Source organism: Catharus ustulatus, chromosome 15 (assembly GCF_009819885.2).
Source record: "Catharus ustulatus isolate bCatUst1 chromosome 15, bCatUst1.pri.v2, whole genome shotgun sequence".
NCBI classification, from domain to species: domain Eukaryota; kingdom Metazoa; phylum Chordata; class Aves; order Passeriformes; family Turdidae; genus Catharus; species Catharus ustulatus.
In genome coordinates this window covers 985,246-999,229 of record NC_046235.1, presented here as the reverse complement: position 1 = coordinate 999,229, position 13,984 = coordinate 985,246, and the positions used below count along the sequence as shown (strand labels likewise).

The 13,984-nt window shown below is 47.1% G+C and overlaps 1 protein-coding gene across 1 annotated transcript in view; it reads right to left on the bottom strand.

Annotated features, from left to right (window-relative positions):
- CTNNA1 (catenin alpha 1) overlaps nucleotides 1–13,984 on the bottom strand; it is a 113,542-nt gene that overhangs the window by 10,752 nt on the left and 88,806 nt on the right. The window contains exons 11-14 of the mRNA XM_033072888.1: nucleotides 9,085–9,241; nucleotides 4,151–4,351; nucleotides 2,946–3,097; nucleotides 412–522 (exon numbers count right to left, since the gene is read on the bottom strand). Of these exons, the coding sequence (XP_032928779.1) occupies nucleotides 412–522; nucleotides 2,946–3,097; nucleotides 4,151–4,351; nucleotides 9,085–9,241 (621 nt within the window). The remainder of the gene's footprint in view (nucleotides 1–411; nucleotides 523–2,945; nucleotides 3,098–4,150; nucleotides 4,352–9,084; nucleotides 9,242–13,984) is intronic.

Genomic DNA, 13,984 nt, shown 5'->3' with positions numbered 1-13,984 from the left:
AGGAGATTTTGGGAGGATTTTTTGCTCATGAAGTTAATGTTTGTCTGTTGGAAAGAACATTAATCCAGTGGAGTGATGTGCCCTGCACCTCCCTGCAGAAGCTCCCCAGACTCCAATGTCTGTGATATCAAAATGTGATGCAGTTTCCTGGTACTAAAAGGATTTTGATCTTTCAGAATAGCCAAAATAAAGCACAGATGTTTCTCACATCCATCAGACCAACTGCATTTCACTCAACCTCCTTTTCAGAAGAATGCTGGAATCAAGGAATGCTGGAAATAAAGAATGCTGGAAACAAGGAATGCCAGTTTTCTGATCCAGCATTTTATCACCACCCCCCAAATTTCACCTGGGCTTTCAAGGCAAGCTGAAGTGTTTCTTGAAGGCAGGTCAGACTTTTTTTGTGCTTACCCTTGCACTCTGCCCAGCAATGAGCTGATCATCCTCAGTCTGGATGCTGGTTCTGCTTCGGACGTCAAAATCCTCGGTCTCAAAGTCAGAATCATCCAGCTCTTCAGGAGTCTGAGGAAAAAGCATTCAGGCAGAGTCAAACTACAGATTTCATGGCTCTGAAAATCAACAAGAATATTGTTTTTCAAGCAGAGAGAATGGAAATCAGTGGAGGTAAAAATTATTCCATGTTTTCAACAAGAAGGTAAATCCAGGGACTGTGTGCAGCTCTGAACACGTGTGACTTTGTGTGCTTGGCTGCTCCTGTTAAACACCACAGGGATCCCAGAACCACACAGCAGTAACTAAACAGCTGAGATTTGTCAGCACATAATGCACTCAGCATCTGAAAGACAGAAAAAAGTTCTTGCAAAACGAACAGAGCTTGTGCAAGTTGATTAAATGTAAAAGCCTCAGTCGAGATGCTGGAGCTGGAATTACACACAGCTCTAAGGGCTGGTTCAGAAGCAGAGACAGTGTCTTCAGCACAATTACAAATCAAAGCATTGACTAAATTAACAACAGATAAAATATCTCAAAATTTATCCTTATCCCTCAGGAAAAGCTGAAGAATTTCAGCTAGTAAGGGCCAGCTTTTATGCTGTAGGCTAAACACATCTGACCTAGTTCCTGCTTGCTTAGGATTTATTTTTGCTACTGCCAGTCTGTAGCTGGCAAACTTTTTACAAAGCCTATCAAGTTTAAACAGCATGTTTGTCAAAATACTACATCTTTGTAAAGTGGTACTTCATGACAATTCTCCAGAGCTGGTTCAGCAGAGAGCTTCACTGATAAATACAATAAATGTGATTAACAGATAACATGCAAATAAAGTTCCTGCTCTTTAGATTTTTTTCCTACTATTTGAATTTCCTACTCTTTGTCTTCCACTACAGACACTTTGTGATATAGTGAAAATAGAGATGGACATGCAAAATAATTGGCAAAAAGCAAAGGTGAGCAGGGTGACAATCAAGACTTTGAGTATTGCAGCCTCCTCTCCTAGCCCTGGAGAACACAAAATCCACAGAGGGACACACACTAAGAAGTAGTTCAGTGTACAATTTTATTTTTTTTTAAATGAAAAAACATGAAGAGAACAGTTCTGCTGTACATGGTTCTGTCTGTGACTCCTCTGCCCATCCCTGCCAGAGCCCAGGGACACACAGAGTGTAACTGTGCCCTTCCAGTGCCACCAAGGGCACAAACACAGCAGGGAGGGGGGAAGAACTTCTCCTCAATAAAAACAGATACAGTGAGATGGTAATTTTGAAAGTACTCTGCCTAAACACAGAAATGAGGTGCTGCAGTGGCTTTTCCTGCTGGTCCCTGCAAAGAGCAAGAGCCCCTGACAGGGCTGAAGTGAATGAGCCCCTGGGAACAGGGTTACACAAGCCCTGGAATCCCCATTTGGATGGCTCTTTTATCCAAGAATAAACACTCTGCATGACAAATGCTAACATTTTAACTTCTTTCTGGGTGGTTGCTGTGTGGCCAGGGGCAAACCTGGCACTGCCAGCCCAGGTAACTGCTGCCCACTGGGACTGGCAGCTCCCTGTCCTGAGCAACAAGGGCTTCAGCAGGGGGGAATCACATCTGTTTGCTTGATATCTTCATCTACTGCTGCCTACAAATCCTGAGCTGGTCTGACAAAAACTCCATGGGGAGCACAGATGTGGTGCCAGCTTTTCCCCTGGTTTCTCATCTGATCCTTTGCTTTAAGCAGCAAACATGGATGATGCCACTGCAATGAGTACTGTAATCACATATTGGTCTTGATTTACTGACCACTCTGAAAGACCAGGGCAGCTTCTCAGAGTCAAAGGAATACAAGGAAAAGAAGAAAAAATGAATAAACCCCTGTTTTGTCTTTGCTATGTAAGGCTCCTGCCCATTTTTTGCCCCAGTAAGATCCTAGAAATAGATCCATGTATCAGCCTCAACCAGAACTTCCTTTTCTGCATCCCTTCAACCATTTGTGCCCTTCTGTGTCTGGCCACCAGAAATTTTAGGGCTTCCAAGTCACACCCACTGCAAGCACACAGGAGTCAAGGTCTCTGTGAGCTGCCTCTGTTTACCCAGGTTAGCCAATTAACAAATTACATGCTCTAGGAACTACAGACCAAACTCATCTCAGCGTCCTTTTGACTAACATTAATTATCAAAATTTACTTAATGAAGAGCCATTAGGTTTTATTTCTAAGCTCTCAAAGCATCAACAAGCATCTAGAGTTGGGAATTAATTTGCTGTTGTTAACTGAAAGGTCACTGATTTCAGCACATTAGGGAGCCAGGCATTACCATGAGATTACAAAAGAAGTGTGAAGGGTATTTAGCATCACAGCTCGGGCCATCATCCTGCTCAGCTCTGCTTGTGAATCTCAATCCCAGCTACTGCTCAACACCTTGTGAGACTCTGATGTTAACTGAATGAAAGCCTGCCTGCTGCACCTCATCCTGGCAGCTCAGGGAGGATTTTGGGGAGTTCTGCTCACCCTGATCATGAGCACGGCTTTCCTGATGTCCCGGATGCCGTCGTACACCAGGCGGGAGGCGTCGATGAACTCGTTCTCATCCATGGGCTGGGCAGGGTCGGAGCTCAGAGCTTCCACTGCAGCTTCCACCTGCTCCGTGAAGCGAGGCATGACTGCCCAGAGAGCACAGAGCTGGTCAGTGCCATCCCATCCCATCCCATGGATCCCATCCCATCCCATCCCATCCCATCCCATCCCATCCCATCCCATCCCATCCCATCCCATCCCATCCCATCCCATCCCATCCCATCCCATCCTCACCCCATCCCATCCTCACCCCATCCCGAGCCACTGTGCATCCCATCCTGAGCCAGTCTGCTGCCATCCCACCCTGCTCTCAACTATCCTCCAAGCTGTGCCCTCCTTCCACTGAAATCACATTTGGTACAGGAGCTGAACTCTTAATCCAGCTCCGTTTTTCTCTTGGGCAGGGAAAAGTTTATCACACCCTGCTCACGGACAAGGAGAAAACACCTGGGGAAGCCACTAAAAACTATGGGGCAAAATATTAACCGTGTTTGATGTTCCCTGTTTTGTTTTTTTTTTTTGGGAAAAAGAAGTCATGCTACCATCAGGAAGCTGGAGTTGCAGAAGCACTGGAAGGGGGCAGGTTGCACTGCTGCATTTCATGACTCATGGTGCCCCAGGAAGAACATGCCAGAACCAGTTAGAGTCTGCTGCTTCTTCAGTGTCACCCTTGATTCTTCATCAAAGTAATTAAAGCAAAACCAACAACGAGTGGCTGGCACTGCAGCAGCCACAATCACCCCTCACCCTAATGGATGTCACCAGCAGCTCACACCCTGATTTGGTGTGGGGCACTGCACCTACAACAGATACTTTACAAGATTTACCCTAATTATTTATTACCCTAATTTCTTTTGCTGGGGGAATGTGATCTCCCTGCTGGCCCCCCAGCAGCTGCAGAGCCTGGTGCAGCACTCCAAGATGAGCTCAGGGACTCATTCCTGGTGTTTTTGCTTCCCACAGCCCAGCCCATGACAGGAGCACACTGAGGGACACAACAAAATCACACTTCTCACTTTGCAAACAGCTCCCACTAACTCCCACAAAACCGAGCCTTTACCAGGTTTCACAGGTACCCAGCTGCCCAGAAGCTCTCAAGCAGCAGCAGCTCAGGGCTCCTGGGTGGCAGTGAGCCTCACCTGTGTTGGACAGGAGCTTGGTGGCCTCCAGCACCTTCTCAGTGTACACGCCAGGCTCGTAGTTGTCCATCTCCGAGGTGACCACGTGGATGACGCGGGCGGCGCGGCCCCGGATGGCCCCGGCCGTGCGGTCTAAGCCATCCACATCCTTTTCTTGGAGAGCAATGACACATTTGTTCACATCTTCCAAAATGTGGTTCTCTGGAGGTGGAAGAAGGAGGATTTAGATGGTGATGTCCTTTCTGAAGGAGTCAGCAGCATGGCAGGTGCTCAGGTGGGACCTGCTCTACAGCAGCTCCATGGAGATGCTGTCAAGCATTAAGGTGAAGGTCACTGCAGCCAGCAAAGGAGGTGTCAAAGAGCCAACAGCCCCTGTTTGCACTCGATTTTACCAACAGGAAAGCTGAGTTCTGCTGAGCTCTCCCCTGCTTTCTTTCCATATTCCTGCTCTGGGCTGCCCCAGCCCTTATTTCAAATACCTGCAAACCACTCCCCAGCAGTGCAGGCACCTCCCCAGCACCACACCTCCTCCCCTCAGCACTCCAACAGACACTTGGTGCACGTTTCCAGCCTCCTCCAGAGTGTTTTCCTACAGGCACACACATTCCAGCAGAGCACATTGCACTGCCAGTCGCCCATTCCCATCTGAGACACACACAGTGTATGCAGTGAATAATGTGGAAAGCATTCCAGCCACACAGCACTCACTGACTGCTCAGAAAACAAACAAAAACATAAAGGCAGGAGTTCGCAATTAGCTTTTTAAATACACATTTTCTGGTTTTGTAAAGAGATATTTTTACCCATTCATTGAGTCCAAGGGGCCCCAAATGGGTAAAACCCTCTAAGAGATTTCTGAAGATGCCTAAAGAAATTGGGATCCTTATTTGGAGGAACCTACCCTAAAAGTCTCCCAAACTGTTATTAGAGACTTCCAAGCTCTGTTAGAGAACTCTTTAATGTACCAGGACTAATGTTTCACTATCAGCATCCTACACCAGCATTTGGGCTGCTTGGTAAGAAACCAACTTGGAAACATTTCTGCTCTGTCACTTAAAATAGTTCCCAGTGTTAATTACCACTGACTTAATCATTCCACACTGCCAACCCGTGCAAGTGGCTTTTATTCCCTGGGCAGGTAGCAAAAGAGCCATTTTGCAAGAGCTGGTAGAGACAAGAAGCTCCTGGTGTTGGCTGGGAGAGGATCTGGAGGAGCTGCCTGAAAGGATTGCTGCGGGAAGTTACCCTGATTTCCATAAAATTAACACAGCCAGGTGTAATACTGCCAGACTTCTGTAAGTAACCTGGACAAAAAATACACTTGTGAAATGCCTCTGAAGCAACTCAGCCTGGGCAGGTTGGGCTGAGGGCAGGATGAGGCCCTGAGAGAGCAAGAGCAGGTTCATTAGTGATTTGTGATTAGTTCATTAGTGAGCAGGCACAGGAGCCACGGCCAGCACAGGGGGGATTTAAAGAACAGACAGCCCTGGGAGCTGCAAGAGCCCAAGAAAAAGCTTTGGTGCCAGGCCAAAACACAGACTGTTTATTGCTTCAATTCCTAAATGAATAAATTAAGGCACAGACCATTTAAAAGCCTCTCTGGATTATGTGAACTTTAATAAAAGGCATGGATAAAATGAAGGCCAATATTTAAATGTCTGCTGATCATTTAATGCCTTCTGCAGATGTGAAGGGGCCAGAAAGTTCCTTCTAGAGGGAAATAACCCACAGGGCAGCTTGCAAAGGGCCCAGGGAGGTGCAGGACAGGCAGGTCTCTGCTCTGGTGATATTCTCCAGCTGGATGAGAACAGCTGAGAGCTGCCACTGTGCTGAGTTTTGTAAATACAGCCAGTGCTCCCCATCCTACTGGCACACACAGCACCTCTGGGGATGGGACAGGGCTGGGGGAGAACCCACAGCCAAACCCCCCTGAGCTGAGCAGGAAAAACATCCCACAGAACAGAACAAGCACAGGCACCAGCAAAGGCTTCTTGTCCCACCAAAACAGCTCCAGGGAAAATGGTGTGGCTGGGCAACAAGGTAAAAGGAAAGGTATTTTCTCCATAGAAATGGTTTTTAGACCAAACAAGGAAATACTGTGAAAAGCTACAGAATAAAAAGTCACCCACGACTGTCAATCCTCAATCCACTCCCACCAAACACCTTCCTCCTCCACCCACCCCCACATGAAGGGATTGAGCAATGCTTTCCAAACAGCCCCAGCAGCCTGGCAGGGAGTCTGAGGGCTACAGGAGACCAAAATCAAAGAGCAGCAGTGGGGAGATGAAGGCCCAGAATGATAAACACAACTGTGCTTCCCTGCTGGGGAAGTCTCAGAACCATTTCTGTGCTGAACCTCTGCTCCCAGGGGCTCTGCAGGAGCCAGGACAGGCAGCACAAGGAACAAACACTGGGGAGCTCACACTCTTGTAAATACAGGGCTCATCCTGGCAAGGCTCACACTGAGGCTCTTCAGAAAAAACAGCTCCACTGAGATGGGCAATCTGTGGCACAGACCTCTGTCAGCAGCAGAGGAACAGAAGGCAGCAAATGGAATGGTTTTTTAAGAGGGTTTCACAGGAGATTCAGGTAATTTCAGAACATTGAATTTGACAATTACACGGTGCTATCAGCAACTGCTCTGAAGAACAGAGATAGTGGGCACACCAACACAGCCAGAGTGCTTCAGGAAGGCACTGATAACAGGGATAAGAACTGCAGAAGGTACAGGAGAGCTCTGAAATGAGGAATAATGAAACAGGCAAAGACTGGGCAGTCAGGGGAGTGATGACTGACAAAGTGCATGGCAGAGCTCTGTTTGCAAACAGCATGAAAAGAGAGAAGGGGGAAAAAAACCTCTTCTCCATCTTTAGAGCAAGCATCAAATGAAGCAAACAGTGCAGAACAAGGAGCACACTTCAGCTGTGAACTCTGCACAGGATGATGGAGGTGCCAGCAGTTTCAAATGGTCCAAAGAACAACTAACACCAGCTTAAATGAGAAAAATCTGTCCAGGACTGCTCAGGAGATCACCGGTGATGCTGGGGCTCCCTGAGCTGCACATCACTCATGGCTGGAAGCACACAGACATCTCGAGGTGCAGTGCCCTGCACCTCCCACCCTGAGCTGAGCCTGCCCCAGCTCTGAAAATGCCACCATGTCACCTGCAGGTTCACCTGGGCACTGAAGGATCCTCCTCCTCCTCCTCCTTCACCCAGCCTTTACCTGTGGATACAACCCTGCAGCCTGGGCTGAATGGTGAAGCCTTTCCTTCAGCAGGGGTGTGGGATGGCTTACATACATATTTATATATGCACTCACCAGAACTCCTTGAAATTCTGCTGGCATCCCAGTTAGTAACTGATACAAACATCCTAATAACCCCAACAGCACTTGGTATAAATCATACCCGCCATGACTTTATCCACACAGAAGTTCACACTTCTAGCAGATGAATTGGAGTTGTGGCATTTATATGGAAAACATTTATCAAAGTTCAAACAAATAATATTTAAAAGAGTATTTATTGCTTTAATATTTTTTCTACCATCTCTTAGATAACAAACACATATAAATAATTACTGAATGCACTTGAGTGTCTGCAGCTGTCTCATGGAGCAGAGCTCCCATTCCCCAAATGCCTTTTGTTTGACTTTTCTTAACAAGACAAAAAAAATACTCTTAATTCAGGACCTTAATTTTTCATCTACATTTTCTAACTATGTTCTGACTCCACACATCCTGCTGTGAAATCTCTCCTTACCACTGGAGGTGTTAGGTGACTTGAGATGCCCAAAGCTGCTTGTACCATGGAAATGAGAATCCCAGCTTGCAGTGGTGATTTGTGAACACTACTGCAGACACAATTCATGTGGCTACATCTCCATGTCCTCTGACTAGAGCACAATTAAAGGATGTGGAAATAAAAATGCCCCCATTATTTTTAGGTCACAGGAGCTGATAGTGGGTCTTTATCAAGATGCTGATAAAAGGCATTATCTTGGCAAGCACTTTGCCAAATGTAATTATTAATCTATTATAATGATCCACTCTCTTTTAAAAACTCTTATAACTTTACTAAAGCTGACATGGTATGAACGTTTTTATTTTAATTAACTTGTGCAACCACAGTTTGATATTCAGTTTTGTTTACATGGCAGAGGGATCATTTTTCCTGCCAGTTCCTACCTTGGACATGAAGATGTTCTATTTCCCCCAGAGTTACTGGTGAGGCTTGTCCACAGCAAGTAGTTCATCCTTAGTTTGTTAGTGCAGACACACATCATCACAGATGATTATCTGCAGGTGCTTTATTGCAGAGCTCTGGGAGTCAGGGGTACAAACCCAAATCTGACTCCACATGGATTCCAGAGGGACAGGTTTTATACCCTTTTCCTTATAGAACTATATAATAATTACTAAACCCATATTGTTCTATTGTATGCATTGATCTTATCCAAGCATGGATTCTTGTGATTTCCATCAGGTCCCCAAACATCCTTTCTCATGGTTCTTGTTACCATTACACAATAATATATTCAATTACCAAAGAATTATTACCTTTAACAACCATATTATTTATCACATGATGATTCCACAGGTGCAGTTTCACATGATCCAACAAAGACAAATCCCAATATTCATTCCAGGGCCTGGCTCCCTTTCCCAGCCCTACCAGACCCAACCTTTCTTTGCACCCCCTGAATCTGTTGTACACAAGTCCCATGATTTTAGAAACATTTTTAACCCTTTGCTATCAAGCTCAGCCAGCAATTCCAAATCTTGGGACATGCAGTGTGCTGTCCTTGAGATCACCCCTGCTGGGCACAGGGTGAGGTGAGGGTGCCAACCCCACCCCTCCCAAAGCTCTCAGACTCCAGAACGTGCCCCAAGCACCCTGGGGAGGGTGATGGTGCCACCTGAGCCCAGCTCACCTGACACAGCCAGGAAATCATCGATGGAGGTGATGTCATCCACAGCATCCGTCAGCACCCGCACCTGCCTCTCCCACTGCTCCTTGAACAGATCCATGTTCTCCTGAGCCAGTTTGCTCTGGGGCTTAGCAGCCAGGGCCAGGGCAGCATTGATGACCTGTAAAACACCTCTTTTAAAACATACCCACTCAAACAATTACCCCCCGTGTGTTTACCCAATGAACTCAGCAGCAGACAAAGCAAGTTTAATAACTTTTGAGGAACTTGATGTTTAAACACAGAAGGGTTTAATTTTGCTGCTCTCACATCCAGCTCATACCTGCTTCCACTTTTATTATGGATAGTTATTAGGAGCAAAATCACCTGGCAAGTTTTCACAAGAGCTGGTTTCACCTGTCTAGCAGCTCGTGGTAACAAGGTGTTGCTTTCCCAGTGCAGGCTGTGTTGTTCAGTATTTTAGACAGGATGACATTTAGTACACTCAAGGCTGCACTTGCTACTTAACAAAACCTCAGTAAAAAGGTCACAAAGGATTAATCATACACAGACTGAAGTAGGAACAACATGCAAATACAAAATTAAAGATAAATTTTGATTTATCCCTTTTCCTCGAAGCTTTACTCTGGATCTTGCCGGTAATTGTTGTAATGTGGATGTGAGCCAGCCATATTAGCCAGTGAACAGAAGATTCTCCTTCTGAATACCCTCTCCTCATTTTCTTCAAACCCCAGTACCAGAATTTACACCAAATCCTAGTTTTTCTTGACAGACCAAAAGCTCCAGGTGCTGCTGGGTCACTGAGCTTAGCTGTGCCCACTAACTGGTCATTGAAACAACCACAAAATCCTTTTTGAATGTGGGGAGAAACCAACCTCAACAGCCTGGCCCTGCTCTTGCAGCAATCCCAGCCCTGTTCCCAAGCCCCTGAGAGTCAGAGATAATTAACTCACAACTTCAAGGTGTCATTTTTCTTCTCCACTTTAAGGACTGTATTAATTTCACAAACTTGTCGACCAAAACATGCAAGCACCAGATGTTCCTGCTTTCCCAAAACCCACTTTCTCTACCTGCTCCATTTACAAGTGTCACAAAGCATTTAAAAAAATATTTAACTCACTAAACATGGGAATGATGGTGGTGTCACTGGGATGGCACTGAGTGAATCAGGCTCCACCCCAGGGATCCAGGCGTCAGCAGTGACAGGAAAAGCCACACAGGGGATCACATCCCAGCCCAGCTCCCTGGCTTTGGTGACAGTGACCAACTCAGGAAGCAGCAGCTGTGGGAATGAGCAGCTCTGAGCCCTGCAGGAACAGCAGTGTCCCTGTCCCACTGCCACCAAGGGCTCCTCTGCTGTTCCCCTTCCTCCAGCCAGCCCAGGGTCACACCTGGGTGGCACCTGCAGGAGTTGGGATGTCCCTTTGGAATGTCCCTGCTGCTATGCCACCCTCACTCATGGAACTGCAAGTCCTGAAAGCCCCTCAAAAGCCTTGCAACAACCAAGAAAATGATGGTTTGGATTTTAAAAATGAACAGAAAGAGAAGTTTTACAGGCAAAGCTGTGCTCTGCTGGAGAGCCCTGATTTGCAGTGCAGCCACTGCCACGTCTCACCCCAGGCTGATGGATGTAATGAATTACCCACCCATCAATCAAAATCTGCAAATCCAAGGTTTCATGAAGATGAATCTGAACAAGTGTCCTGGAAACAGGAGAGATAAACCAGAAATCTGCTCTCACTTTTATCCTGCCAGGACCTGTCACTCCAGAGCCGGAGATGGGGGCGAGGCGATACCAAAGGTCAGGACATTTTCTCTGCTTTTCTCCACCTGCCTTGGCCCCTAGCAGCTATCAAACATCCTGTAAGCACTGAGCCAGGGCAGCACCAATGCTGCAGGAGCATATGGCCTGGCTTCCTGGGAGATGTTTGTCTGGACTCAGCAGCTGCGTGCACCATTCATCTTGGCCAACAGCGCATGCCAAGCCCAGATGCCACATTCAGCACCTTGTCACAGGTAATGGCAGAGCTGTCACACACACAGGGCTCTGCAACTGCTCCACAACCTCCAGTTGGGTGTCCTCACCACATCCAAGCACAGGCTGGATCACCCCAGTCTCAACAGGCAGCTTGCTCAACTGGAAAAAGTGTATTTATATATATATTACAGGCAAAGTGAGAGTATTTTATATATTTGAGAAAAATGATCAAGCAAAAGCAGTGCTGATCTCCCTTACAGACAGACATTGCTGCAGCAGGGAAGCAGCCAGCAGTGCTGGAGATGGGGAAACCTGGTGGGGACATCAAAGGTTATCCATGGAGCTACAAAGCCACAGCTCAGGAGAGCCTTCAGGTGTGAGTGTGCTCAGGGAGAAATCCACGGCAGCAGCCACAGCCCAGCAGTCCCTTTTTATAGCACACACTCCACAGCTCCATGTGCAAAGTGGCCACCACAGGCAGCTTTAGCAGGGGTGATAAAAGCCTTCACTCTGAGGGGAGTTCAGCATTCAAGTGAACAAATCCTGGGATATGTCTCACACCTGTGCCTGAGGAAAAGTCCCAGGGATCACTGACAACACCCTGCATGTGATCTATTCCAGGGAAAATAAAAATACTCTGGTATCCAGCACAGAGTGACTGATTTATTTTCCAACAGATGCTTAGGGAGACGTGGGAAAATGACAGGGATGCTGGATCTTAAATAGCAGGACTATGATCCCTTTATTATCTAAAAATAAACACTTTCAGGGGGAGGAGGAAACACCTTACTGGGGGAAGGGATGGACCACAATACACTTTTCCATCTCCAAACACATAAAGCATTGGGCAATTACTTTAAAATACCAGTAACTCTCAGGATGGAGACAGACAGAGTTGAAGATCATGACTGGACTATCTGAAATGCAGCCACTTCCACGTAAAACATTTGGCAATTTCAGGGAAATATTTTGTATTTCAGAGCTTTTCAAGATGCTGCCAGAGCACTGTGATCACAATGACTCACTGCAGTTGTACAAAGGGAAGAATCAAGCAGGGCCATTCTGAGCCTATCCAGAAGGAAATGAAGCACGGCAAGAAAACACACTATTTTTATCGGGGCTTTGTTTCATGGAGCAATTGCAGTGCTGGAGTCACACTGCTCCATGCTCCCTCTCCTGCTTCCATCCAGCTCCCTGCAGCTCCAGCAGCCAGGGCTGGGCAGGATCAGCACATTGCAATGGATGAGAGAATTGCAATGGATGAGAGAATTGCAATGCATGTCTCCATCTGCAGCCTGAGCCCTCTTCTCAGCCCTGCCTTGGGAAGGAGCAGCTGCTTTTCCCTTTTTTCACACCCCCTGTTGAAAGCAGAGGTGTCAGAGGGTGGTTTTGTCCTCCCTTTGCAGGGCAGGGCTCTCCCTGCCTGGGTCACAGCACTGCAGCTGCCTGGCCCAGCAGCTCTCCCAAAAGCTCAGCTCTTCTGGCCAGGAAACACCTGAACCTCAGACAAACCTGGGGGTAAACCACAGCCACTGGCTCAGGCAGAATTAATTCTTTTAGGCTAAATATAGCACCCCAGCTGAAAGTCAGAGCAGCCAGAAGAAAGCACTTCTGACAAAGAACAATTCTGAATACTTGGCTGCCATGGCCAAAGGAAGAACCATCACCTGGCAGAGGAAAACCCTCCCCAGGCTATTTGCAGTCCCAGCCTGTGGTACCTCAGTGCTCACCACGTCTGACCCACACCTACTGCAGTGCCTTTGAGCACTTCTTGATTTTTGCCTCAGTCCTTTCGATAAGGAGCTTTTGCTCCTGCCAGGACAATGTTCTTCCTGCAGCTGGTTTAGCTTTTCCTTGATTCCTGCAGGATTGATTTTAGGATGTTACTGTGCCCCAACAAGGAGTTTTTGTTTCAAAAGCTCTGAGGTGAACCCCCAGTCCTCTGCCCTCACTACACAGCACTGCTTTACAACCAAACATCTGCAGTTCCTAAATAACTCACTTGGGCTTGGGGTTTATATAAAGATCTTGACTCACCACATTTCTTGTGGCATTTGGATAATGAGGTGGAAAGCAGCTCCGTGGCCTACAGATCCAGGATGCTTTGCATTTGTAAAAAAGAAGAAGCTAATAAAACATCTCAGGGGCAGAGGAACACGTGGGCACACACAGACAGTGCCCCAGTGGGATCTGAAATCAGTTTTACTCAGGAAGATGTGAGAGGCAGCCCACCAAGCCTCTCTGCCCTAGCCCAGGTGGATTTTAATCCCATATTTTCCTGTAATAAAGAAAGCATGGCTTGCTTGCTGGAAGTTCATAAGAAGCTGCCCATAATTTCACTGCACATACACAAGGTGCCAGAGCTGCCTGCAGTGCTCACCCTGCTCGTGCCCCTTCCCTGCTCCTCGCTGCATTTTGCTCTGAGTGTTAAAAATGGTTTCTGAGAGGGCACTGCCAGCTGTGCCAGGTGTGCATGCCCAGGTGAGTGTGTGCCAGCCCCCACTCCTGCAGCACAGTAAAAAGCTCTCTGCAGCTCTGATGAGCTGAAACACCCAGCAGATTGTTTTACACCCTCAGAAGCTCTAATGGCAGGGGCCAGCAATGAGCAGAGGCTGATGCACCCAAAGAGGGAGGAAAAGTTTCCTTTGATTTCCAATACTTTGTTCCCAGGTATAAAAGGCACTCTGAGCACTTTACTTTCCTCAGAATTACACACAGGGATCTCTGCAGAGATATTTACTGGTCTGGTGGCAGTGCTGGAGAGATCCACACTTGTACTGAGTGACTCCGAACCACAGAGTGGTTCTTAAAGCTCCTCACCTCCAATGGCAGGGACACTAAAATTAGAATAGGTTTAAACAGACCAAGGCCAACCCAGCCTTGGGCACTGCCAGGGATCCAGGGGCAGCCACAGCTGCTCTGGGC